Raw genomic sequence first — 25,819 nt, 5'->3', positions numbered from 1 at the left:
CTGTGAGATGAGGAAAACACAGACTTAGAAAATATAATTACATGCAAGTAGCAGAGACAGCAGTGCAATGTGAGCTATTTAACCTTGAGGAAGTGGCATGTGATGTTAGGAGGACAGGTATTGTGGAGTTTTTCACTTCTTTTAGTGAAGGAGATTGACAGACTAACATATTATGATAAAATCAGAATTTCATTTTATTGCTAAGGCTAGGCACATTAATCAAGTGTCCTTACACATGTTACTGGTGAGTGGAAGTGGGGCTGCAGCTTTCACAGTCATGGTTCTGAAAAACATATTTGTCTTTAGCTTAGCAAATGCTGCAAGAAATTTATTTATTAAACTGGGGGAAAGCAGAAGGGGAGAGACCTGGTGAGATCATGACTTTACTGAAATGACAGGGTAATGGCACCAGTTGCAGATGGAGATGTCAGGGCACACAAAGGCACAGGGGTGGTTATGCCTTTTGCCTCCTTCCCAGCAGTCACCAGCCTGAAAGCTTTCTTGATGGCAGACACACAAACTCCACAGCTTTAAAAATGCCTGTATTGGGTCACTTTTAATGCTCGGTACCATATATTCTTACATTCTCAGACTTTGGAGCAGAGCACATTTAATTTTGATTTCTAGCTAATCCCCTCTGCTATCTTACTGGCAGATGCAAAGTAATAAAATTTTTGATGTTTCCAATTTCTTATTAAGGCAACTGTTAACCCACTGGCTGCAAGCTATATAATTTATTATTTCTTTAATCAGGTTAATAAAACTGTGTGTGGGATTGCGAATGAAAAAATTTGACAAAACTCTTGTTACATATTTTACAAACTCATTTTTCCTGTACATTTTTCCACTTCCATGCTATTCAAGAATCAGAACTAGGGAATATACTGAAGACATGAGTTGAAGTTTCCCAGCTGAATCCAGTCGGATACACAGAACACTGCCTCTTACTGAATGCTCCCTGACATCTTCAAATTCTGAAATGCTAAGTATATAAGTAATCTAAGTACTTTAGGTACCACACTAATCCAAACAAAAAAAGAAAAAAAAAGTTAGAAAGGAAATCCAGTACTTTGTTCTTCAGGGGTTTCTGTAAAACCGAAGAGCATTTCTGAAGATTTTGAAACCATCTTTCTCTGCAGACTTTTATGACAAATAACGTGTGATGCCAAGTCCAGAAAATTATCAGGAGTCTTGTGATCTTTGGTCTTTTTTTCTTAAAGTCCCAGTTTGTGTGACTAAACTATTCCTTTACAAGCTTGGCTTTCAGTTTTGGAAAAAGTTTGTAGCCTTTTGGCTGCAGAGCCATCCTCAGGGACCAGAAGTCTATAGAGCTTGAGTAAAGAGAAAAATAATAAAAAATATTCCTTTTTTTAAATTGTGCTTTTCAAAACAACTTTATGAGTTCTGAGGTTTGTGGCATGATTGTTGAGCATGTTAATTTGGTGATATTGATCTACATTCTGGAGGAAGCTGCTCTTCCTCCCAAGCACGCGAACATGAGACTACTCCTTCTACTGGGAATAAACTAAGGGCACTCAGGTGATGCTCCAAGGAGTACGGCCCTGTAGCCTAATCTTGTAGTTTTTCCAGGCAAACTGTGGAGTTTTTTTGTCCTTTCATGGCAGAGATCTGGTGTTCTGCTACCCCAGAAGAAAAGGGGGGTTGAGGCATCTAACCCAGCTGCTGCCCCTTCGTTTTGGACACAGGACACCCCTTGGCCCAGTGCTGTTGTGGAGTGAATTTTGGCCAGTTTTTCAAATGAAAGAAATTTAGCTTTTTTACTGTGTATTTTCCCACAACATTTTGCTGTTTGGTGTGATTCCCAGTGTGCAGACACCTTTCCTCTCCTACTCATGGGGACAGGAATGGCAGAGGGTCCTCCTCAAAACACCTGCATGGATGAACAGAAGCAAATCCCAGAGCCGCCTCAGGTCTGAGAGAAATCTGGGGGTCTGGGTTTTCCTGGGACTATGCCGGGCACTGCGTAACAGAAAATATGGGTAGATGTTAAACATATAGCGTATGATAACTCCTAGGATTCAATTTTTTTTTTCCTCTTGAAACCACAGTGATGGTCAGAGTAGAGACATCTCTGTATTTTCAGTGGCACATTACAGCTGCATTTAAATTATATGTATTTCTATTCTTAGTCAAATTATCATATCATTGTCTACATCTTTTCCCAGATTGCCATTGGTCAGATGAACAGCCTGTTTTACTAACCCACTTCCACTCTGCAAAGCATCCATTAATTATTAATATTTATTGTCTCCCAACAAATTTGGAGCTTACACCTTCATTACTTACTCAGCTTCTGAAAATGTCTCTGGGGCAAATACCATAATAATTTCCTGCCTTTCTCTGATGATATAAAGTAAGCTGCTAAATCAAGGGCACCATGTACTCCTCTTCTATAAATTGCTTTGTTTGCCTGCTTCCCACTGGCAGCTGCCTGAAGCTCTGCCTTGTACCATGGGCACCTTCTGTATTGCCACCCCACCACTACCTGCCCATTCCAGACCTGCCTCATCCCTTGTAGGGCAGCAGCCCTATGCCTTTTTCCTAACACGAGGCACATATAGCACGGCTATAGGCTGGCTGGAGACAGGCAGAGAAAGGGCAACCCATCACCCAGCGGCAACAGTGTCAGAGCTGGCACGCTCCCACCCATTACCCTTGTAAAAAGCACATTTTCACCCTCCATACTTGACAGTGTGAACTAACAGATGCTTAGGCAGTAGCTAAATAGCTTTCCCCTTGGAACAAAATGTTCAAAAAAAGGTTTCCTCTGCCTCAGGGAATGCAGGACTGCTCTGTCCATGTAGCCAGCCTGCCCTTCATCAGGCAATGCAAGCAGCATTCTGCCCGCAAATCCTACAGCAAACTTTCCTGGCCAAGTCGTGATAATGCTGCCCATGTGATGCAACGCCAGGCCTCACAGTGCAATGGGAAAAGTGTCCCTCTGAGAGTTTTGTCTGCTGAGTGATGATGCTTCAGGGTGGGAAGGGCTGTGTTTGCCTGGGTACAGCCTGCTCAGCACTGTGCAGAGCAGAGTCACCTCTGGAAAAGTCTCTTTGCGAGAGCTCTCCCTTATCATGACCCAAATGCTCAGTTCCCATTAAGTGACACTGGAGCTGTTGTTGCTATAAAAAGAAATCTTTAGTGGTTGCCTCTCAGAGCTGCAGTCACCAGGAATATCACAACAAAACCACTTTCACATTTGCTGTGTTTTTTTCTTGCTTATCAGGATTTAGTCTTCTCCACAGCGCTCTGTTTGGCATTTCCAAAATGGCATTAATAACCCAAGTGGTGAGAGATGTTGGAGCTGCTGGACTTGCTGCCTCATTGTGGGGCAGTAATTCTCTCCTGTCTCCCATCAGACATCCCACTTTCTGCAGAAATAACAATTCTGCATCATGTAAGACTTTGGCAGGACACAAAGAGGGCTGTGAAACATTCCCTCATTTCCCTTAATACTAAATTCAGACCAAACTCACCTCTTGCTCCCCTGCAAAGGAGAGCAATGATTCACACTGCTGCCACCCACACTTTAACCAGACAAAACAGGCAGCCCCAGGAACATGGGTGTTCAGAGTTTCCTGCCCTTCTCACCAAGGCAGCTGCCTACAAGAGCCTGGAAAAAAACAGTAGATAGTGGTAATGACAGTCGAGTCAAAGCCCTGATTTCCAAGTGGCCGTGGCCGGTGGAGACCCACCACTGCACAGCCTCCCTTGCTGCTGCTGGGCATGCAAGCACGTGTGCTGGGCTGGTTAATTGCCTCTTCCTTTATTCTTTTATAAGTCTGCATTTCAGTCATTTTCCAGCCCACCAGAAAAAAACAAAAAACAAAACAAAACAACCAGAGGCAAGAGAAAAATCCTGACCTATATTTCCTCCCCCAGTTTCAAGGAATACCGGTTTACCTGAAAAACAATAACAGAGTGATACTGAAAAATCAGGCCAAGGCTCGTGGGGGTGACAATGGGCACAGAGGCAATCAAGGCATCCTACAGAGCACTTCTACTTTAGGCCATGTATCGGGTTTGCACAGCCAGGTTTTGGTAGAATGGGGATATGGGGGTGGCTTCTGTGAGAAGCTGCTAGGAGCTTCCCTTACGTATGATAGAGCCAGTGCCAGTTGGCTCCAAAACAGACCCACTACTGGCCACAGCTGAGCTCATCAGTGACAGTGGTAGCACCTCTGCGGGGAAAAAAACCTGCTGCTCAGCAGCAGCCCAAAAGAGGAGTGAGAATATCTAAGACAAACAGCTCTGCAGACACCAACGTCAGTGAAGGAGGGGGAGGAAGGAGGTGGTCCAGGCAGTGAAGCAGAGAATCTTCTGCAGCGTGTGGTGCAGATCGTGGTGAAGCCAGCTGTCCCTCTGCAGCCCATGGAGGTTACACCTGCAACCTGTGGAGGAACCCACACCAGTGCAGGTGGATGCCTGTAGGAGGTTGTGACTCCATGAAGAGCCCACACTGGAGCAATTAATGAAGAACTGCAGCCCATGGGATGGGGCTCCAACTCATGTTGGAGAAGCTTCTGGAGAGCTATCTCCTGTGGGAGGGAACCCAAGCTGGAGCAGGGGAAGTGTATGGGAAGTCCTACCCTGAGGGGAGAGGAACAGCAGAGACAATGTGTGATGAACTGACCACAATCCCCATTCCCCGTCCCCCTGCACCACTAGGAGGTAGAGAAATTGGGACTGGAGTTGAGGCCAGGAAGAAGGAAAGGGTGGGGGGAAGGTGTTTTAAGATTTGGTTTTATTTCTCATTATCCTACTCTGATTTTGACTGGTAATAAATTAAATTGATTCCCCCAAGTCAAGTCTCTTTTGCTCATGACAGTAATTGGTGAGTGATCTCTTCCTGTCCTTATTTCAACCTATGAACCTTTCATTGTGTTTTCTCTCCCCTGTCCAGCTGAGGAGGGGAGTGAGAGAGCAGCTTTGGTGGGCACCTGGCATCCAGCTAGGGTCAGTCCACCAGAGGCTACTGGGAAGCAGCTAGCCTTGGCTGTAGAAAACTTGTAGGTACTTTTTAAAAAATGTTATTATTTTTCCAAAAAATGCCAGGTTGCTTTGACCCCCTGAGCAATGGTTGTCCACATCATTGGCAGTGAGTTTCCCTGATGCAACCACATGGGCTGTTAACAGGAGCATTTCATTGAGGGCTGCAAAATTACTTATGTGTCCCAATTAAAAGGAGAGGGGAAAGACCAACAACAAAGAAAATATTAACAATACCCATACACCTTTCTATTCCTTCCCCCTCCCTTTTAAAGAAAGAGAACATTTCTTAAAGAAAAAAACACGGCACCTGGAAAAAAGCTGCAGCTTACATGGCCTGCCATTTCATTGTGCAGCTGATGTGCACCGTCTTTGCTGGGAACAAGGAGTCATTTGTGGGGGTTGGCGGCTCGGGGAGCCTGGGCCAGAGGGAGCCCCTCACCCAGCACAGCGTTGTTCCCTGGGACTCATCCTGGCAGGAGCTCACACTATTAGAGGTCAGCTGTGAGCTGAAGCATGATGAGAAGTAAAAAAGGCTGACCGAGTAACAATCACAGTGAGAAAATGAGAAAGAAAATATAGAAGAAGATGCAACAAGTCTTGTAGCCTGTGGAAGAGAAGGTGAATGGCAGAATTCCCTATGGTCTATATATAAATGCCTGGGATACGTTCAGAGATGAGTCAGTATGTCAATATTGAGAATAAGCAAGATAGTCTAGTGGTTGAACTTCAGGTTCAAGCAGGCTGGGGATATGTGTTGGACTCATTTACCCAGGGGAAGAGAATTCCTCAAATCCAGACTGATTACTCTGCAGACAGAAATGCTGTAGGTCAACAGGAAGTTTCTTCACTCAGCTCTGGATCTATCTGGCTCAAAATAAAGCTCTAGGTGAAGTTGGTTTTGAGGATGTAGGGGTCTCAGAGATTTTAATTTATGGGTCAAGCTTCAGGGCATAAATCAGAAAGGATTCCCTTGTTCCTCTCCTGTGTTTATCATTGCACAGCTGGACATGTACAGCATAAGCAGTTTGACAGAGCTGGGGATGTTTGCATCCCTCTGAATCATCAGGTCTTGACAGTACTCCATTAGTCTGAACATTGAAGAAGAGCTCCTGTGTTCCTCTCTCACGGGGACAGAAGTTATTGGTCATAAATGGCTTTTGACGCTGCTGAGTGCCTCAGCTTCAATTTTGTCCAATCAAGATTGAACTCCTCTGCTACTCTTACTAGTTTTCTCCAATTTTCTGGGCTCATCAGGTCAGGCTCCAGCCTTACAAATACCTAGACTCAAACCTTTATACACACCAAACAGCCCCTCTTCACGACTGCTCTGGGTGGATGAAAGCACGTCCTGACGTCCTTGAAGAACGGAGGCCAGAGGTCCTGGAGAGCAGATGCACTCAGCTGTCTTTGTAATTCCAGTCAGACATTAGGCACTCCTACAGTACAATGAAAATATCAACAACTGGTGTTTAATATTGTTTATTATCCTGCATTGTGTGTGTTTTTTCTAAACATTTCAGAGCAGCACTGCTACTCAGAACTGCAACAAAAGCTGTTTGCTTTGCAAGTGCAGTCATTTATCCTATCAGAAGGAAAGTAATGAAAGAGAATGAGCCCAGGTAGTTTCAATAGCAGTAAGTGCTGGCGCAAACAGCCCTCTGCAGAAGGCTGAGGGGAGAACTGCAGCACTGCTGTGCTGAGAGCTGCTCCAGCCACCAGCAGTGACGTGTCTGTGTCGAGCTGGGGGCTCGCTCTGATTTCACATCAGGCTTACGTGGGTCTCTGATTCCAACAAGCCTCTCACACCACAGGCTTATCCCTTTTCTTATGAGACATGTGATTTTAGGTCTCAGGTTGATGCTTTCAGAGGGTGGGGCAAGACAGGTTTTCTTTAAGCCCATTTTTTTTTTTTTAAGAAGTAGCCATTAGATGATCTGAATGGTTTGTCACCTTTGGAAAGGCAAGCAAAAATGTCCTGCTGGGCTAGATCTCCACGCTGCCATGGCAACTCTGTTTGCAGGACCCTAGCTACACATTTTAAAGGTGTACTTGGTATTTTCATGAGACCTACAAAGGGCTGACAGTCACGTAGACATGCTTTCAGCATGCACTTGAAGCCAAAAGTTGGTGACTGCCAGACAACTATAAAACTGATTGAATAAAGTGATTTTTAATGATAGCAATTTCCCTATTTAATGCATGGTAGGAGACTCTATTCTAGATCCTGTTAGCAGAAGGTACATGGAAAAATGATCAAGCATGTTTTAGACCCAGAGGCTGTCTCTCCTCTATAATAAAACCTGACCCTGAGGCCAGCGGGCACGGCTCATATCTGTGCTGCTAAATTAATTTACACCCCAAACTGGATCAGTGTCTCCACCCTAACTACTGTGAAGGGTGCCAGACCTGGGCTGACCCTGAACTGTGTCTGGGAGGGTGTGAGTGGATGGGGGTCCAGCATCACTGAGGAAAGGTCCAGGTTGGTCCAATGCTTTGAAGACACCTGGAGACAGTGTGAGTTGTGCATAGAGCTGAAGTGTTACAAACCATACATGACCTGCTTAATTTAGATGGTGCGGCCACCCTGCCTGAACTGGTGTGTCTTTTCATCCTCCCCTCCAGCCTTCTCCATGGCTGCACAAAGTTCAGGCTGCTCATATATGCGGATGGGCAATGTGGATGCTAAGTGAGACTTAGCTGAGATTTTAATTGACAACAGAGCTCTACCCCTCCATACCAGTGTAGTTACATCCTCTGGGCTATGTCTGCGAGAGTGCATTTGCCCATGGTGAAATGCTGGAGTGCATGTTCTGTGGTTCACTTAATGTCACCTTCTCACTACTGTCATAACTCAAGCTGGGCATTAGGCAACGTCACTCATCCATGCATGTTTGCTCCAGGCTGTCTCCCAGCACACTGCGACCTTGCCTTGAATCAGACACATGACCCCGGGAAGCTTTTTTGCCTGGGTTCTCCATTATTTTTGTCAGGCTCCGGCTGCAGTCAGGATGGGGCCAAGTTCCCTGAGAAGTTTTGAATGAGTCTGTTGTGGGGAAGAACTTCTGGGGGCTAGGAAAACCTCTAAAGTGCAGACTAGATATGAGCTTTTTCCTGTTTTTTTTCTGTTATAGCATAGAAAACACATGGTGTTATCTGCAGTGGCTTCCTTTAGCTGCCGGCTGGCTTTCAGAGAGGAAATTTGCCTGTGTTTTGACACAACAATAAGAGTTGCAGTGTGAAACTGGACAAGACTTTTCGAAGAACAGTGCAAGCTCTCCACTGTGAATACACCAACTTTTGTAAAAATCCTACTTCCAGCTGTCTACTTCAGGGAGCATCTTCTGTCATTGACTGTAGTTGCAACAGCATCTTCAACAAGCAGTTTCTAAACCCTGCTTTTCATATTATCATAAGAAAAAAGATCCAATTGCCAGTTTAACTAACCTTACCTGGGTCCTTCAACAAAAAACACTTGGGGCTTCTTCTCTGTTGAATTCAGCTTAAGTGTATGAAAACAGAAGCCAGAGTGCTCGTTTCTTCTGTTCAGAGCGAATGAGCAATGTGAGCATATTCAAAATCATCAGAGGCTTGAATCAGAACAATGGTAATGAACATCTCTGTGCTCAGAGGCTTTCTCATAAGTCTCTTTTCAGCTTTTAATTGAAGCCCTTTTCGTGTTGAAAGGCAGGAGCTGGTGGTGGGTGTCGTGCTGGGCGCAGCTGTGTGGCAAGTGCTTGCTGGGTAACTGTGGCTGATTTCTCCTGTGGACTGGACACTGAGCACTGCAAAAAGACATCTTCTCCCATTACCCCTCACCTAGAGCAAGGAAACAAAAACACTTTTGAAGGTTATCCAGAGCAGGGACTGGTCCTGACCACCTATGCCAACCCCACAGCAGGCTGCACGATGCATATGGCTCTGCTATGGTGTCAGCCCCAGAAGCCCAGATAGCAAGGCCAGAAGAGACTATGAAATCACTTGAGGACACCTAAACATCAAGTTTTACATCGCACCCAACCTCCTGAGCTTCGGGTATCCTTATCTGTGTTTCATTCAAGTGGTTCTGCCAGAGAGATGCCTAGACACAGAAGGCACACTTCTCTGACCAGATGTCATGCCAAGCTCCCATTATTGTTACCAGAGAGAAAAAGGTATAGAGGTATTTCAAGGATGCAGTTAGTCTCCTCCTGAGGATAAAGTGTCCATCTGAAGAACTGAACTGCCTGTTGGTCTCCAGAAACAGAAAGAGTCCCTAGCTGACATGTAGCTGTCCCCATCAGAGGACATATAGGGGAATCTCAGCCTCAAAAGGCAGAGACCTTTCACTTGCTTCCATATATTGCATTATAGTTCATCCTCTATTAAATATACGTGTCTAATAGGAATTTGTCTGGCCTGAGACATCCAGCGCTGGGTCTTCTTATCCCTGTCTTTGTTAGGTTAAATTATCTTTTAGTACCCTGGTCTTCTTCCCCAGAAACTATCTCTGGAGACTAGACAAATATTACGGCAAATGTTCCATTAGTCTTAGGTGAAAAAAATGCAACCTTTTTCCCTTAAAAGGAGTCTTTTCCTTTTCCTGTGGGAAAATGCCCATAGAGGGGGATGTTGCCATCACTGAAGACAGCCACACCTTGTGTGAGATGGGCTCTGAAGCAGGAGTGCCGCCTTGGGCACGGGCTGTCTGGATGGGGCCCTGGATTAACTGCACTCCTCTGGAAATGTCAGGGTCGCTGCTGGTTTCTGAACTCCTTTAAGAAAGCAAACACATATTTGACTGAAATAAAACCCCAAGCAATTACTGTCAGTTGTTGCTTTTTTTTTTTCTTCTTATATTAAACAAGCATATAATTAAAAAAAAATTCCGACAGATGGCAGGGCAGTACCTAATGCAAGACAGAGCACTTCTCCAGTGAATTTAAGGTGGTCTGCAAGTGATTTTAAAAGACAGGGATTGAGGGATCTGTGCATTACTGAGGATATATAAAAGAAAACACTAATATCTTTCTTGCTTTTAATTTCATTGCAAAAGTTTTCTTCTCTTTTCCTAATTCTTCTTAGCTTTGCAATGTGGGGCCATGCCTGGTCTATCCAGAGGCCTCCTGGGTATCTGCACAGGTACGTCTGGGGTATCTTTCTGGTCAGCAGGTGAGGCAAGGCAAGGTGTTAGGTGAAGTGCCTGCACCCCTCAACCCTAACTGGGGCAGGAAGTTAAGGCAATGATGAAGGGACACCGGCTCCAAAGCTGGCCCCATGAATCGTCTGGCTCCAGCAGCACTTAACCTTCTGTTTCTCTCCCCTTTCCTATTCAAATTTACCAATTTTTTGCTTTCTGCCACCACATCATCCCACCAACAGTCAGCACCACCACTCCCACCACATGGGGAGCCAGAATTTTAATGCAGCGAAAAAGAAGTAAGGCGACATCTCTGAGGCCAAATTTTTGCAGAAGCAATACAGAGACTGTTGTAGCTATCAGTAGGTCATGACTCATTTATAGAAAATGCAAACGAAATCATCCTTTCTGCAAAAGGGGACTGAGAGCCTCGGATCTCAGACACATTATTCACATGTTTATGTTTGAGCTCTCCCGCGGACTTTGCGGGATCAGAGATGACGACGAGATGACTGAGCCAGACGCAATCATTCACTAGAAGACTTTTGCCTTAACCCCTTCCTGCCTTTCTTCTTTCCCCACTCCACCCACATGCCAAATGAGGTTTGGGCAACCTACCAGCTGACCCCTGTCTGCCATCTCTTCTCCTTACTTCAGCCTGGTGTTGGCAGACACATCACTCGAACCAAAGCATTGGGATGAAGTAAACGGACACAGCTCTGCAACAGAGGCAGTTATTTTCATTTTCCTTGATGATTTACAGAGAATTCTGTGGGCACAAAAAAGGAAGGGTAACTATGCAACTGAATTGCTGGAGTGGGCAACCCAACACAACTCAGCAATGTTTTCTTGCAAGTTAGGCAAGCTTGAAAGCCCTCTGGAGAGTTTGAGTTGATGTAAGGTTTTGCTTGGATGTTTTGTAGTTTTTGATGCTTTTTATATAGAAGAAATGTAAAAGAAACAGAACATGGCTGTTCAAACTTAAATTTCCCATGTTTTTCAGCACTCTTTCATACACATATGCTGAGTTGAGATTCTTATGTAGAAAAATAAAGAAATTTCACACTGTTCTCCATACCCTTGCAATAAGGAGGTATGGACTTTTTTCTTTCAGGTACTTCATTACTTTTTAGGGCCTGAGAGAGGCAGCCTGAGGGCTGGGGCAAGAACACGTTTATGCCCTTTCTGAAATCCTCCCTTCCAAGAGCTTGAAGACAGGCTGTCACTGGGTCTGACATGCCCACCCAGAATTTGTGCTTTGGACTCTCCACCACCAGTTCCCCAGCTTCTGCTATTTTTAATGGACCCATTCAATGAAGGAGCAAATTCTTTCAGCCCTGAAACTTGGAGCAGCTGCCTTGGACGCTAGAGAAGAGAGGTGGTGGTGACTGCACCAGCAGGAAGGAGAGGGGCAGCTGCAGCCTCCCTTCCCCTTGCTGGGGGATTCGCACCCCCTGGGACACTTGCCATGCAAAATGGGCACCAGATCCAGCCAGTACCCTATGATTTATTAGTGTCTCTGGGTTTGCAGAGAGCATCATATTCTTTCCCTGTAGACTGAAGAGCTGAGTTTGTCTTTCAGGTGACTTTGTGCCAAAATAAATCTGGCAATAGCAGTGGGAATACACCAATATTTAGGTGGGATGTTTTTTGAAAAGTTTAACAACGTAGGTATTGGGAATAAAATTTTTTAAAAAATCGTCAACCAGTGGTCTGGGAAAAAATACAAATCTCTTTTTGTATCTCTCCTATTCCCTCCCCTCGGGAAGGTTTGGGTAGGACATTGGCTGGGACCTTATTTTCATTTCCATCGGGAATGTTTTTTAGCTGGCACAAAAACTACGTGTGCAAATAGGCCAGGAGTTCGGGAAGCTGCTTTACTATTTCTTCCTATAACTAACAATGGAAACCCTTTAAGAATCGTATGAGCCTTGGTGGACGTTCGCATATCTCCTGACACGTGGGATTAGCCGCCGTGCTCAAATATTTATCCTGACAGCGTTTCTCCCTGAGCACCAGCTGCCGGCTCTGCAAAGCCTTGGGGCAGAAAGGTAGGGGAGGCTGGAGCTGCCGGCATCGGGGTGCCCACGGAGCCAAGCTACGAGGAGAAAAGCTGCTTTGCAAATATGATTTGGGCTGATCTGAATTTATTCTGTCATAGTGAATTCAGCATCAAATTAAAAAGAGAAAGCAGAGCCGCTGCACTGTATGCAGAATTGGCCAATTCCAGCGTGTAATAGGTTAGCTCAGCACAGTTACACTTCTTTGCCTTGCTTGGTGGGTCCCCACTTTGTCTTCATTTTTATTCCTGTCTCTGTTTTCACTCTTCCTGGCCTGTATATTACATACCGTGCCTCTGTGGATTGATTGCACGGGGTCTGCCCTACAGAGCCGGGCAGAGTGCAGACTGATCCCATTCAATGTGTACAGATATTTTTAAATGAACTGCTAACAAGAAAAAAGAAAACTCAGCCTCTCTTTGCTGACAAATATTCAACTTAAACAATTCTGAGAGTTTCTTGTTTCACATGGGTGATTGTCATGGATAGATGAAACATTTCATAGATGTATCCTTAGTAATACAGGCACTTTATGACATCTTTTCCGTGTTTAAGGCCTGTTAGAAGAAAATAAGATACAGACAACTACCTGCATAAGTCAATTTTGAAAACCGGACCTAGACATCTTAAAACAGTGTGTAAATATCATCATAAATCAAGTGATGTGTTATGGCTCTGAGAAGCTTCATAAATCAGTTTGTAAGTAGGCAACAGCTAAACGGAAACAGTGGCACGCTATGGGGAATGTATTTTAGCTGCCAGGTACAAAGCATTTCTAACCCTCTGACAGTGAACTTGGTGTTGGACATGGACTTGTTGAAGTGGATATGAAGGACAAGAAAAATTTCTCTCCCATTGGCAATATCCCTCTCACCTCAGAAGTTCCTTAGGTGAGTGGAGGAATGTGCTGTTATTAGTGGTCCACCAGGAGAGGTACAGAGCTTTTCTGAATGCAACTCATATCTGAAACAAAATTAGAAGAGAAGCAAAAATGGTCCAAATTTATGAAAGTTGAGCAGCTGACTAGCTGAGAAGGGAGACACCTCACAAGAGCTTGTCAGTGGTAGACGGGTGACTCCTCTGCAAAGATCATTGTGTTGCGTACCTCTTGCTGAAATCCATTGGTAGCTTTGGAGCACGGTTGTTTTGAATCATAGAATCATTTCAGTTGGAATAGACCCTCAGGATTACCGAGTTCAACCATAACCTGACTTAACTCTAGCACTAAACCAAGTCCCTAAGAATCTCATCTAAACACCTTTTAAACACCTCCAGGGATGGTGACTCCACAACTTCCCTGGGCAGCCTGTTCCAATGCCCAACAACCCTTTCATGGGTTTGCAAAGTCCGTGTGAGCAAACAGAATGTGAGACAGGGTAAGCCAAAGGCAATATGTTGTCATATAATGTGCCTATTTCTTTTTATCACTCTATTTATTTTTTTGAGCAAAGAGACACAGACAGTATATTTGACTGACTGAAACAAAGGAGTCTCTTTTTAACATCCATGCACAAAGAACAACAAAAAAAGACAACATGTTAAAACATTCTGGACAAAAGATGATCCCCCAGCTCTGGTGTGTGCCTGAGGCTGACACTGAGTTATTAGGAATGACCGAACCCAACCCTGGCTTTGCTGGATTTTGTCACAATAATTCCAGCAAGCCCAGCAGGGAGTATTGAAAATCCTGGCCCAGAACAAATACCAATAATGAATACTTCTGGCTTTTTGTCTAAGACAGGGTAGCCTGTTAGAATGCATGGTTATATTAATATATGGGTTTATATCCCATACTCTTCCATCTCTTAAGACAGTGGATTTACATGTCATATTTCGCAGACAGGAAGATGATTTTTCAGCACGAAAGAAATGTGCGGCGTATGTGGAGATCACTGAATATACAACCAAATTGCATTTCCCTTCAGGGTAGTATTAGAATGGCACCAGATAACAGAGCAGGTTTAGTTCAGGAAGTGAATGATGCATTATGTAATTAAATCTGCAAGGGAGATTTGGCAAGAAAGATGCATAAAGACAAACTATTGCTGAGTCTGGACATGGCATTAAGAACATTAACTTTTAAGTTGTGGGGGATCGCTAAAGATCCTCAGGAGAGGAAAAGGGCACACAACCTCCATTTATTTAAATCAGAGCCAATACTAGCAGAGACACAGATTCTAATTTTACCTCAAAGCATCGGTGCATTATTTATGCAAAAGACTTAGTGTTACCATCTTTGTGGACTTATGGTTCCTTATTAAAGACAGGGTTCAGTATGGCAGGCACTGCAAGCTCCAGACAGCCTCAGTTAATGCATTTGTTAGGGAGAGGCAGTGAAGGCACATTATTGCTTTGGAGAGCTGAGTCCTACAAATAGGAGTGCTGCTCCCAGCAGCAAGCCCTTCCTGGGCTGAAGAATGGTTGCTTTGCACATGCATGGGTATAAAACATTTTAATGTTTTATACCACCAGAATGCCTTCCTCAGGGAGGAACCTTCCTCCCAGTCCTCCCAAACCCAGCATTTTCTATCAGTTTAATTATACTCATTAAGCAAAAGATGGATCTCAGACCCTAGATTCAGTCTGACTGAAGATAGCATGGTGTCCAGATGAATTCCAACAACGTGCACCATATAAAACAAGTGGATAATCCTACAGGAATTTCTCTCTCCCATTTCACACAAGAATGAGGACAATTATCCCCAACAGACCAGTCTCTGCCAGTGTGCACAGGGCATTCCCAAACGGGCACTGGTCACATGCTTTATTTCTGGGATGCAAAGAGGAACAACACATTCCAAATGAATGCTGTGTGCTTACTTGCAGCCCTTGGAAGAGGAGAATGGATGTTCTAGTCCTCTGACATTCCTCACTTCTTCCAGTCTGGAGAGCAAAAGGGGTGTCTTTGGGTCTGCAGGAGAAAACCGTACCTGGGATCTCCTCAGACAGCCTGCATTGCTCATTATTATCACTCGGAGAGGCTGCCAGGAGAGGTTGGGCAGTCTCCACCCTTGGAAGCTTTCCAGACCCAAATAGACAGAGCCCTGAATAAGCTGGTTTGAGTCTGGTCTCAGACCTGACCCTGCTTGAGCATTGGTTGGACTAGAGACCTCCTGGGTCTCTTCCAACCTCAACTATCCTCCGATCTTGTAAAACAAGCTGTGTTCTGAAAGTACAGAGAAGAGATTTTTTGAGGAACCTGAATGTGATGTTTATAAGCTTTTAATGGGAAACACAAGGCTTGAGTCAGACCTGGTCTGCACAGACTTATACTCAGAGTAACATCACTGAAATAAATGGATCTGCAGCATCCACTTAGTGCCTAGGTATTGTCTGGACTTTATGTTGAACTATGTCACAAAGTGGATGTGCTAAAGAAGAACAGTTCTTCAGGGATTTACAGCTGGCTGCTCAAGAGTTTGGAAGGGCAGTTCAGTATTAATTTGTGACTGCAGAAGGCATGTGGTGCTCCAAGTCAGGCAGAAAACCAGAATTGCTCAGGCTGGACTTGATTTGATACTCACACCACTGCCTCTTTCCACACATAGCGGCTGCTGGGGGAGCGTGGGCTTTGGCTGCTGGACTTCACAGGAGGTGAATGAGTGAGGACAAATGCAAAGGAGGAGAATTTGCCAGGGCACCACCAACACCACTGTTGCAGGACTGGAGCTTTTATCTTATCCTGGAGACATTAATTTCGTAGCCTAAAAATCAGCCACGTCACGTCAGTAGTGTTAGGGAGGAGGAAATTTGGAGGTTTGAACGGTCTAGTGTCTAAGCGGGGTGGCATGGCAGTAAAACAAGGTACATACTTCAGGGAAAAGTACATTACAGTTTTGGTTTCCTCATTATTATTCCATGGAAAGAAGCAATGTAAAATATGTACTAGCATCATAACACACTATAGCATCTCTTTTCCTATTTAGAAAGCATGGATTAAGAGTGCTAATTTTTATGCTATGATTTTGTTAGGCACAACAGATTAGAAATGTTGAGAAATGCTGCTTTCTCTGTCTCAAAAAATACATGTATTTGGGGCTCTGCCCTTCAGATTTCAGAAAGTCCTCTAATATGGACTTAAATATAAGTTAAAAATAACAGTACATTTCCAGCAGCAAGATTTTAAGAATCAGATATCACCCTACCCGACCTCAATTAAGTCAGGCAATATCTGCGGAAGCAGCTGGATGGGATCAAGCACGGTGTGAAAACCTATATTCTAGTGCCGGGCAGAGAAGAAGAAGATCAGTTGGAAATTTCAGTGTGAAGCTGGTTCTGTATGAAGTGGAGAATTTCAAGTGTGAATGCGTGTATGTGTTTGTGCATGTGCTGGGGAAAGTCGGGTTGGCAAGGGAGACAGAGGAGAGCTTTGTGTTCAGTGCTTCCTCTGACACAGCTCAGCCTGTTCCCTATCTCCCAGTTCCACTTCTGAATGTGCAGGAACATGCGGTGGCTCCTTTTCCCCACCATCTTCATCATCCCGTGTACGCAACAGGTAAGTTCATTAAAAAGAAAAAAGAAAAGATTTCTCCCTTCCTCACCCTGTCCTGGTTTCAAGTTACTATTTGCTTGATGACAAAATAAATTTCAGAGAAGCAAATTCATCGTAAAGAATAAGGAGATGTTCCCTACTCCTGAAGTAAATTTAATTTGCAGCTTATTTACTGCATCAGTCCTGATTTTGGCATTTTTTCTCTCTAATTTGTACATTAATATAATTTGGTGGGGAAAAAAAAGTGTTAGGGAAGCTGAAGTTATCAGTGACTTTTTAATATAGATGCAGAAATGGTTATCTGATGCAGTAAGAAAGTAAAAATCTGTCCATGCTCATATTCCATGTATATATAGATATATATATATAGAGAGAGAGTGATCTGACTTCAGACTAGTTTTACAAATGAGAAAGGCACCTGGGCTGTGTTAGGCTTTATCTCGTATGAGAAAATTTTAAGTGATAGCTTTTGCTGAAGGTATTTGTGTCAAAGGCCAATTTCATTATGTATTTACTGAAAATCCACTTTATTCGTACACAGTTTATTTTTCCTTTACAATCAAGATGAATGTCAAACGGAGAATTTTCAAATGACTTTCTCCTTCTGCTAACTTTCTGCGTATTTAAAGCCAGACTAAGATAAGCGAACATTAGCACTAATATATTGCCTCCTTTTGCTATTTGCTTACTTATGCCACATGGGCCTTGTTCAATCTTTAAAACATAAGAAAACAAACAACACATGAAGGGTTCTTACAGAATAGTCTAATTTTCTGATCTGCTCATAGGATCACAAAAATATGCAGTGAACACATGTGAGGTGGATGGCTTTGATATAGAAACTCTGGGAAGCAAGAATGAGAAAAATACTTGGCCTGTAAACTTTAGAAGCAAACTTTAAATTTTCATTGTAACTTAATAGATTTTTGAAGATTTTTCAGATGGACCGAGCTTCTCAATAATTCCACAGTTAAAACTGTCAGATATTTGCCTGAGGGTGTTTTTCTTACTGGGAAATTTTATAGTCTCACACCTTTCATTTGACATACTTCCCTAAAAAAAGGAGAGAAGAATCACTTGCTTAGGTAGAATTCTATAGGTTTAAAGCATGTTTTAATTTGTAATACAGATTAAAAGTACTGGTCGAAGCACAAAATATTTCCTGCTACACATACCCATTTTGAAATGTGATACCTGACTTAAGCCACATAACCTCATATAACTGGTACATGGCCAAACTCCTAATAATACTACTCTGCTTAAGAAGAAGAAAAGCACTATGAAAGTGAATTTCCTAAAGCAACCATACAGTCTTAAATGCTGCTAAATGTATAGGAACACTTGTGTGTCTTGTTTCCAGAACAAGCCTTTAGGAAACCTTGCACTCCAAGGCACATGTTCATCAAATTAACAGTGTGGTTTATAGGAAAGGCTTAGCTGCCTAAAAAAAATATTATAATAAAGTTTGTTGTTTCTATATTATTTCTGCATTTAGGTAAAAAGGATTAGAAGAAAACCTTTACCAGCAAATTATTAACAAAATAACAAATTTATGAAACTATTTATATCTTCAGGGTGCTGCATGGAATACCAGATGACATTGTTTAATATTCATTTATTATATGAATTGCCTCTGTGAATTAATATGCATCTTAAAAATCATTCAGCCAAAGGAATTTGAAAGCTACTACTTTGGAGCTTCATTAGTAGCTGTGGATTAAGATATTGTAAGTATAGTTGTAAATGACCATGAAAAATGGAAATTAGTGGTAGAAAAAAGCCTTTTAAAAGGTCATTTACTGCTGCGTGCAATTAGGCCAGCTCAATTATGCTATGAGAGCTTTCATAGGATACGACATATGAAATGCTGAATTCTGCAGATGGTTTAATTTGAAAGTTGAACTGAAAGGAAACTCAGCTGAACGACCCCTTTCCCAGCTTTTCCTTAGCATCTCTGCCAGAGGTTGTTTCTGCATCAGCAGAGCCCTGCAGTTTGGAGGAACAGAGGGCAACTGATAGACAGGGCTTCACATGCCCAGAAAAAAATCTAGGATATATTTTTAAATTTTTTCTGCAAGCTAGATGGTGATACTGGCACCTGATGAGGGGCTGGATCTTGTCTTTCCCTCTTGCTCTTTGGGCAGTTGGAGCTGCTTGATGAGAGCGGCTCCCAAGCCCTACATTGTACTAGCGGCCAAGCACTGTGCGTGCCCCCACTTCACTATAGATCCAGTCATCCGTGATGAATAACTATATCACGATTTACATTTCTGCTGAAATCAGCAGAATGAAAAGATTTAATGCTAAGATCTAAACTGTAATGTTTTAGAACTAGGTTTTTACAAAAGCAGACAGAATGTAGCTATCTCAAACAAATCCTTTCTCACTATGTGCTGACTTAATCTTCTCCCATGGCACAGAAAAATAAACCCATTAAGAATCACTTAGGACTTCCTTTTGTTAAACACAAACAAATAAACAAACAAAAAAACAACAACCAAACAAAATGCCCATGAATTCTGAGACAGAATGGGGAAAATTCTAGCTAGATCTTGACTTCCTACTGCTGATGCAAATCTCTTTTAGAGATATGTCCTTGCTCTGTAAGCCCTGGATTCAATGAACACTCATGCAAATGGATACACTCTTAGAAAATGACCTATCAAGCTCAGTGGAAGTACTAGTTTCCCTTATTACCTACAGGATTTAGTTTTTCTATCTAGCACAAGAGAATTTATAAATACAACAATGCTTCTTCCCAAACAGCTACTTAAATTTTTGAGCCTAAGTAACGCTCAGAGAAGTTTGCTATTTTAAAAGGGGTTTGTCATCAGAAGTGGCACACAGGGCAGTGTCTGCCTATCAAACAGTGGGAGGAATCAAAAGCTAATTCATTTAATTGGAGGTTTGTGGGAAGGAACGTGGGAGTGTTGATCTGCTGGAGGGTAGGAAGGCTATGCAGAGGGATCTGGACTGGCTTGATCTTTGGGCTGAGGGCAATTGCATGAGGTTTAACGAGGCCAAGTGCTGGGTCCTGCACTTGGATCACAACAACCCCAGGCAGCGCTACAGGCTCAGGGAAGAGTGGCTGTAAAGTTGCCTGCCGGAAAAGGACCTGGAGGTATTGGTCGACATCCAGCTGAACATGAGCCAGCAGTGTGCCCAGGTGGCCAAGAAGACCAACAACATCCTGGCTTATATCAGAACTAGCGTGGCCAGTAGGACTAGAGAAGTGATCATCCCCCTGTACTCAGCACTGGTGAGGCTGCAAGTCAAATACTGTGTTCAGTTTTGGGCCCCTCACTACAAGAAAGACACTGAGGTGCCAGAGAGAGTTCAGAGAAGGGTAATGAAGCTGTTGAGGGGTCTGGAGCACAATTCTGATGAGGAGCAGCTGGGGGTATTTAACCTGGAGAAGAGGAGGCTGAGGGGAGACCTTATCATTGTCTACAGCTACCCAAAAGGAGGTTGTAGCAAGGAGGGTGTTGGTCTCCACTCCCAAGTAACAATTGATAGGATGAGAGGAAATGGCCTCAGGTTGCACCAGGGGAGGTTTAGATTGTATATTAGGAAAAAATTCTTCACAGGAAGGGTTGTCAGGCATTGGAACAGGCTGCCCAGGGAAGTGGTTCAGACACCATCCCTGGAGGTGTTTAAAAGGCATTTAGACAAGGTTCTTAGGGACATGGTTTAGTGGTGGACTTGGCAGCGTTTACAGTTAGACTCAATGATCTTAAAGGCCTTTTCAAACCTAAATAATTCTATGATTCTATGAATATTTAAAATAAATCCACCACCTACTTAAAAACACTTTTTTCCTACTTGAGCTCTACTACAGGTTTTGTTCTATTGAAGGGAAAGGAAAGACCACTGAATAGTGCTTCAAACAAGCAGTAGGCTGTGTTCACTGGTAGAATGACACCTCAGTGCATGACAGTGACTGATGAAATTGGTCCTCTGTCTCCTATCTAAATCTCACAGCACCACACTTTTTGGATCCTGTGAAATGAGAAATGTTAAGTGTTTTCATGCAACAGGTTTTTCTATCTCAACTTCATTTTATGCTATCCCAGCTATGTATAATGCATTCAGCTCTCAAAATATCCCACTGTGTCTTAAGTTTTTCCACAGCTCCCCAGCGAAGCCTCGAGAAAAACCTTCAGAAACCAGTGAAGTTCGTGAACGCAAGGAGCTTTGTCACTGGCCATGCAGATGCCCGCCTATGCCAACCTGCACCCCTGGGGTAAGCTTGGTGAAGGATGGTTGTGGCTGCTGTAAGGTCTGTGCCAAGCAGGCAGGAGAGGCCTGCAATGAAGCAGACATCTGTGATCCCCACAAAGGCCTCTACTGCGACTACTCGGAAGATGAGCCTAGGTATGAAACAGGCGTGTGTGCATGTAAGTTGTTCTTTCACGTTCTCTTCTTGAAATCCAGGAGGGGTGGGGACCACACGGGTGACCAAACAGGTGAATGGTTTTGGAGAAAAACTCTGCATGCTGGTGCTGCAGAGCTCTGTGCTAGGCAATTTATACTAATTTAGTCCCCTGACTACTCAGTCAGAGAATCTGAGAGCAGAGCTGTGAGCGTCTTTAGACTTACCTGCATATCTGCCAGTGAAACCAGTTCATCATGCACAAGCCTGCTATTTGCAGACCTCTTGATGACTGATTTAAGGTTAGGTGGCTGTAGTTATCACTGGGCATAACATAACAAAAAGAGATGTGTTTGGGCTGGGAAGAAATCACAGCTGTGGGTGCAGTAAAGGCTGATCACATTTTAGTGCTCTGTAAGCAGGAACCACATGCTCCTCCTGCATTAGTGACTGTTGTTTACCATTTGCAGATCTGATAGCTGTAGGATGTGAGCTCAATGGAGTTTATTATCTTAACGGGCAGACCTTCCAACCTAACCCACTTTATAAATGCCTGTGTGTCAATGGTGCAATTGGATGTACACCTGTATTCACACCGAAACTAGCAGCAAGACCCTGCACCAGGGCCGCAGACAGAAGGAAGCCTGGACAACTCATCTGTGGTCTGAGACAGCACAAGCAGCTTCAATCAACAAACTACAGACTGATGTCAGGTGTGCCTGACTACACTGGTAAACTTTCCTGTCTTGCTGCATTTAGTGTCCCTGGCTCCAGCAGCCAGCCTGGCAGTGTACTGGCAATTTCTCAGCTCTTGCTGAAGGCCATTGCCAGAGTGACTGGTCTGTCCCAATTACCCCTCTTACTCTTAGGTCACAGACTCTTTTCTCTAAGCCTGATGAATATGAAAAGCAAAAAGACTTTTGGCTTCTGTCCCCAGGCAATTGGCCCAAGCTACCTTCAACCCATCTTTCTACAAGGGTTTACTACTCATCAAGATCAGACCAATTAGGGCTACTGGTGGAAAAACCATTTCACAGCCTGTGAGCTGTCTCACTTTCTCCTGCTTTGTGGCAGCAGGGAGTCTTGGTTCTCACATACATACACGAACGCATTGCAGCCCCCTTCTTTAAATAGAAAGCAGAAACTGATAAAGACTGCCCTGCAGCTTTAATCAACTCACAAAATTTCAGGACACTGCAAGGACAACTCTCCTCAATTTACTCTCTATTCCGTTGAAGAAAATCATGTAACAGTTAGCCATGCAGTTCTGCCAGGGTCAGCTGACATTCTCTTCAATGTCATTCTTGCTCTGCTACTAATACTGTAGTTATTTTTTTCCACTTTAAGGAAGCACAATGACCAGAAACAGCTATCCTGGCCCTTCCCTGGCCATAGCTGCTTGTGCTTGTGCTGTCTCCTTCCCTGCGCACTTGCAAATTTCCACAGTGTCTTCACTGTAACTAATATGCGTAACAGAAAGCTGAGCCATTTACTTGGTGGCAACTGGAATTACGGGGAAATTATGACCTGAATCATCATTATGGATCAATAAAATAAAATTAAACAGATTGCAAAGCTTATCAGAAAACCTTCATAACAGACTGCTGAGCAAACAGGTAGATGCACAGAAGTCAATCTACAGATAAAAAGAGCCACTTACAAAATCTGAGGTTCAGTTTGGACAATTTCTAACATGCTAGAAATGATTATGCAAGTTAGCAAAAATAAAAAAGCTCATCTTTACCTCAAGATTACGATACAAAATCTATAACATCAAAATCTTTTTACAGAAATATACTTAATGCTGCATGTAAAAACACACTTGGTAAGGCAACTGACTTCAAATGCTAATCTGATCAAAGAGAGAATATAACACATTGAAAACAATGGCAACCAAACCATTTGACCCCATAAAATACATTAATTGGGTTTGTGGGTATTTCAGATACCTGGCGAGCAGCATTAAGACATTTACTTTGTAGCACTCCAATGGATCCAAAAGCTGAAGCCAAACTTCAAGTAACTCCTTCAGTGAGCAGGCTGCAAGTCAGCACTTCACAGCGTTCTTCAGAAATTTGAATCCACTGCACAACATAACCTTGAGAAAAAGATATCCAGTTTGCAAAGCACACTTGCTATTTGACTCAGTTCAGGGACCCAACAGCCTGCCCCTGTGGTGGCTGTACCTGCTGAAAGACACTATTCTGTTCTTCAGGTCATACAAACCCACTTAACTGCTCCTTCTGCAAGATACAGCTGATGGAGAAGTCCAGCTAACCAGGACAGTGCTCGCAGACAGAGCAGAGGTATGGCTGTTCCAGCGAGATTTCCTGAGCTACATAACAAACTGAAGCTCTAGGCACAAGCAAGTATTTGGAAAGAGCAGATAACACAGAAAAGAAGGAACTGCAAATGTGCAAAACCCCCAAAAGAACCCTGCCTCCCTCTGAAAAAAAGCACCTTGAAATTTTTTTTGAGAGTGAGATCTTCCCCCTTCCCTTTCCCAGTGCACTGCAAGTTACCACATCAACTTGTGTGTGAATTGCACGAATGGCTCAAAGGGCCAATACCCATTTTGAAAAGCCTTTTTTTTTGTTAGTGTGGATAATAAGTGCTAAGTTTCATCCATGTTCTTGCTTTGCTTTCTGGCTTTTCTTGTCAATTCTGTTTACCCAATTTAGATACATAGGGATGTTGTAGGTCATACTTTAAAAACAAACGAAGTATAAACAACCATTTAACTTCCCTTTATTTGTTGCAGATCTGTGACAGGCTTTTAGTCTGCTTGTTGCAATGAGATCTTTAAATTGCTGTCTAGTTTCCAAGTATCCTTGTAATTCTGTGCGCGTTCTTAAATGCAGAGACTCCACCGTTTTTTTGCAGAGTTTCACCACAAACTTTTGCACTGCAACATTTTTTTTTTTTTAAGTGTTTTCCATCCAATCTAGCCCTAATCCATTGGAAAACAGGCTTTCTGGTGATACCTGGAAGTGACCGGAGAATTTTATTCCTCAATATAAAACCCAAACCCTTCACAGAATCTACAAAGAAATCAATATTCATATTTTCAGCACCCCTTTTCAAGCTATGCTTGGCCTTCAATAGTGCTCAATACCTCTTCCATTCAGGGCATTTCATAAAAATTCCATAAATAACTCCCCCCACATTTCCATCACATTACACTGGAGGGTCATACAACACATGCAACTTCACAGTCCTTGCTGTGATCTGAGTATCCAGTGTCAGTAAAGTTTACAGGCAGCTCAATCCTAAGACTTCTGTATAACTTTGTTCATGCCTCATTTTTAGACTTAAGTACAAAAGCACCTTCATGTGCAGAAATAAAACATTTATTCTTTTATTTTCAATTAATCATTTTGGGGCTGTTGTGCTGTGTAACCAACACATTGCTGTCTCAGCTTACAGAAGCTTACCGGTAGTTTTGAAGAAGAAGTGCCTGGTACAGGCGACTCCCTGGACACCCTGTTCCAGGACCTGTGGCATTGGCATATCCAGCAGAGTGACCAACGACAACACAAAATGTGAAATGAAAAAAGAAAAGAGATTATGCTTCATCCAGCCTTGCCTGACCAATATACTGAAGACAATAAAGGTACTTTCTAATATAAAAGGACTTCCTAATAGAAAATGAAAATAGCAGAATGGAAAAACGGACTTATTAGCAACTACTAACATAAAATGACACTCCTTTTTTAAGGGTTTAAAAATAATTCTTCCCTGTTTTCTACCTTCGGTCTTCAGGTCTCAATAGTAAAGTACAAAAGTGTAATTTCAAAACAATGTAATATCCTGAAATATAAGTGCTGCCCTGATGCTTACTCAGAAAATATTTTCTATTTGTTGGCTGACAAAGAAAAATAAGACAGCTTTCAGAAGGAGCAATTTTCAAGCCATTTCTATGCAAATGTTACAATACTTTCTTACACATTGTGTTTTGATGTGTAAAATCTCAGGCTTTTCTTTACTTTTATATTAAAGATTCCCAAAGGAAAAACATGTCAACCAACATTTCAGCTTCCTGCAGCAGAAAAAATAGTTTTTTCCGGATGCTCAACTACTCAAAGCTACAAACTAACTTTCTGTGGGGTGTGCTTGGACAAGAGGTGCTGCATACCGAATAAATCCAAAATGATCACTGTACAATTTGAGTGTCCCAGTGAAGGCTTCTTCAAGTGGAAGATGATGTGGATAACATCGTGTGTATGTCAGAGGAGTTGCAGCGCTCCAGGAGATGTATTTTCTGAACTCACGGTTTTATGACAAGTTACACCATTGACTGTAATGTACTGCAAGTGCAACAGCACATTCACATCCTGAAGCGTTAGTGTAACCCCCGCCACAGCAACATTTACAGTGGAGCTACATATGTGAATGCTCATTTTTTAAATAGCACAAGGAAAATGCCGGTAAGAGTGCATCTTTTTAAACTTAATTGTTTTTATATTGAAATACATTATTGAGAAGTAGGTATATAACGCTAGTATTGTCAAAATGAGAACTTTTGGTAATTGTAAAAACACAGCAAGACAGCTTTGTACTCCACTATAACAAGTTCTTACCCACGAATACATGTAAGTTCACAGATGCCCCAACTAGCTTATTAGAAAAAAGATTACCCTGTAATACTTCATCTATCATTCTTGATTCTCAAATTAACATTTCTACTATGTATCTGCAAGAGTAAAACACAAATGCTGTTTCAAACATGAGAAGTCAATTTTAAGAACAGATTGCTTTTTGCAGCA

At 42.9% G+C, this 25,819-nt stretch overlaps 1 protein-coding gene across 1 annotated transcript; it reads left to right on the top strand.

Annotated features, from left to right (window-relative positions):
* Positions 1 to 10,091: 10,091 nt before the first annotated feature.
* Positions 10,092 to 25,812, top strand: CCN6 (cellular communication network factor 6; the record flags this gene model as incomplete). Its single annotated transcript, XM_082048957.1, has 6 exons — positions 10,092 to 10,131; positions 16,475 to 16,684; positions 20,755 to 21,078; positions 21,524 to 21,766; positions 24,473 to 24,666; positions 25,053 to 25,812. The coding sequence occupies 6 exons, from the start codon at positions 10,092 to 10,094 to the stop codon at positions 25,332 to 25,334; spliced, it is 1,293 nt and encodes a 430-aa protein (XP_081905083.1). The 3' UTR covers positions 25,335 to 25,812.
* Positions 25,813 to 25,819: the final 7 nt, after the last annotated feature.

The sequence above is a fragment of the Streptopelia decaocto genome (assembly GCF_964273445.1).
Source record: "Streptopelia decaocto genome assembly, chromosome: 3".
Lineage (NCBI taxonomy): Eukaryota > Metazoa > Chordata > Aves > Columbiformes > Columbidae > Streptopelia > Streptopelia decaocto.
Note: the sequence above shows the minus strand (reverse complement) of the source record. Positions and strands in the feature narration are given on the sequence as shown.